The 2,476-nt window shown below is 42.5% G+C and overlaps 2 protein-coding genes across 2 annotated transcripts in view; both read right to left on the reverse strand.

Moving 5' to 3' along the window:
• Positions 1 to 2,476, reverse strand: part of LOC119586359 (serine/arginine repetitive matrix protein 2-like) — a gene marked incomplete in the record, with an annotated part of 38,282 nt that overhangs the window by 35,612 nt on the left and 194 nt on the right. Inside the window, 2 exon segments of the mRNA XM_037935071.1 lie at positions 1 to 392; positions 1,504 to 2,476. Of these exon segments, the coding sequence (XP_037790999.1) occupies positions 1 to 392; positions 1,504 to 1,577 (466 nt within the window).
• LOC119586615 (NUAK family SNF1-like kinase 1) overlaps positions 1,577 to 2,476 on the reverse strand; it is an 18,566-nt gene continuing 17,666 nt past the window's right edge. Inside the window, exons 10-11 of the mRNA XM_037935362.1 lie at positions 1,708 to 2,474; positions 1,577 to 1,603 (exon numbers count right to left, since the gene is read on the reverse strand). Of these exons, the coding sequence (XP_037791290.1) occupies positions 1,577 to 1,603; positions 1,708 to 2,474 (794 nt within the window). The remainder of the gene's footprint in view (positions 1,604 to 1,707; positions 2,475 to 2,476) is intronic.

The raw sequence follows: 2,476 nt of genomic DNA on the forward strand, positions 1-2,476 counted from the left end.
CAACAGGGATCTGATCAACCTTTTCAGGCTGTGGTGACTTAACTTTTGATATTTCCGGTTTGGGAGATTCCGTCTTTGCAATTTCCTTAGCCTTAGCAGGTTCTTTGGCAACCACCCTGGGTGATTTCTCCCTTTCAGCATCTGTTTTTGAGGTTGTTTCCTTGACTGGAGTTTTGTCTTTCCTCAGATCCACTGTTGTACCTTCTGTGGAAGGCTTCAGTCCCTTGACTCCCTCTTCTGATACAATTGGTCCAGACTGCGTTGTGGCCAATGTAGGAGTGTCTTTGTTTGTTGGTGATGATGGCAAAGATTCTGTTACTGGCTTCTTCCTCAGGATGACACTTGGCTTATCTGCTGGTTTTTGCTCAAAGGCTTTTCCTTGCATCAGACACCTGTGTTTGAGAAAAAAACATATATCAGATTTCTTTTAGGAAAGATATAAAAAGCCTATAGTAGTATAGGTCCCTTAGTACGTTGAATGAACTAAAGAGAAATAAATAAAATTCATTATTCAAATCAGCAAACTAATCTTGAAATGACTAAAAACACAAGATTATATAACACATAATTGTTCAACTGCTTACATAAATGAACTCTACATGTTATCATAAACACAGATGTGAAAACATAAAGTTCTAGCTATGCTACACATAATGAGATAATTTTTGAGTCAAAACATGCCTCAAGAATTTTTCTCATTATGTTAATTAAGTTAATGTTCTAACATAAATACTGAAATGAAGTGTGAGTGAGGTACCATGTAAAATACCGTCCATACCAACACCATGCTAATGACACTGACCATTTACTGTGACAATTTAACCTGGTGACTGACACATGAGAGTGTGAACATTCACAAATGATTACATTTTAATAATTTACCTTAAATAATGGTACCACTTTACTCTTCCGTTCAATGGTTGGTTTTTCCTCAAACTTCTTGGCAAGGTCAGTCATAACTTTCCCACCAGCTCGTACTGCTTTCTTTGGTTTCTCGAGTGGTGGTGGAGGCTGCGTTCCCTGGTTCTCCCACATCGCAGCCGCCTTAAATATTTTGGACTGACGCTTGGCAGGGTCTGTACGGGATGGTCGAGCCTCCGTGGATGACTCAGAACCAGCTCGACTCCGAGCCGGGGTTGACAACATGGATGAGCATTGGCTAGCATCTTTACTCGAAACCGACTCTGTAGCTGATTCACTTTCCTTCCGCCGAGGCTCACTGACCGACTCACCTTCCTTGTTTGTGGCGACATCATTTCCCGTCTCTATGACCTGAGTTTCCCCATCCCCTGTCTTCACTATTATAGGAATGTGTGATTCCTCAGAAAGCTTAATCTTATCAGCTGTTTCTTGCAAAACTTTTTCAGTCTCATCTACTTTGGGAATAGGAGATGGGGCAACTCTAATACTTTCACCATTGACAGCCACTGTTTCCGATGGCTGGCCTTCGACTGAATTTTTAGACGACGTTTTGACTATGGACTTTGACTTCACCTTCCTCACCTTTGGAGTCTGGCTTGGAGATGGAGATTTCGATTTCTTAGGTGTTTCCTGAGGTATGGGAGCCAACGCTGCATCACACTTCATTGGACTGACAGATTCTCTAGATAATGAGGAGTCTGATGCCTTCAGGGTGCCCTCATTTGAGGCAACAGATCCGATTGACTTTGCACTCCCTGATGTCTTGGTGGGGCCTGGGGCACTCACAGACAGTGTAGGAGTGGCTGACTCTACTTCCATGGGCTCTGGCTGCTCTGTAACCACATCCTCCTTTTCACCTCTACTGCTACTTTTCGGCAATGCTACATCTTTGGTAGAGGGCTTCCCCTTCTCTATTACTTGGTCCTTAGGCAGTGGTGGCTTTAAACTCAGACTCAATGATTGGTCCTCTAGAGACTCTATCTGTGTGTCCTTTGATTTACCCGCTTCATACTTCTCCCCATTTATCACAGCTGAGGGTTCTGTTACACTTTCACTACCTGTCTTGCTAGAACTCTTTTCTTTTAAAGGCTCTTTCTTTTTCACACTTTTTCTTTTTTCTGATTTATCCTCACTGGATTCTCTAGTTACTGATGGTTCTCTCTTTTTAACACTCTTCTTTCTTTCTAACCTGTCACTCTCACTAGTATCTTTTTCTGCTGAAGTTTCCCGCTTCTTCACACTCTTTCTTCTTTCAGACTTCTCACTTAAATCACTAGCATCACCATCAACAATAGGTTCACGCTTCTTAACACTTTTCTTACGCTCTGAACGTTCACTTTTTTCAGATGTGTCACCCTCCATAGCTGGGTCTCGCTTCTTAACACTCTTTTTCCGCTCACTTGTGTCGCCATCCGGCCCAGCCGGTGGCTTGCGAACACTTCCCACCTCATGTGAATTGACATCTGTTTTCCGCTCTTTGCGACTAGATTTAGGAGTTCCTTCAACACCAGATTCTCTTTTCTTTTTCTTGTCTATAGTACCAGATTCATCAGCT

Source organism: Penaeus monodon, chromosome 21, assembly GCF_015228065.2.
Source record: "Penaeus monodon isolate SGIC_2016 chromosome 21, NSTDA_Pmon_1, whole genome shotgun sequence".
NCBI classification, from domain to species: Eukaryota; Metazoa; Arthropoda; class Malacostraca; order Decapoda; family Penaeidae; genus Penaeus; species Penaeus monodon.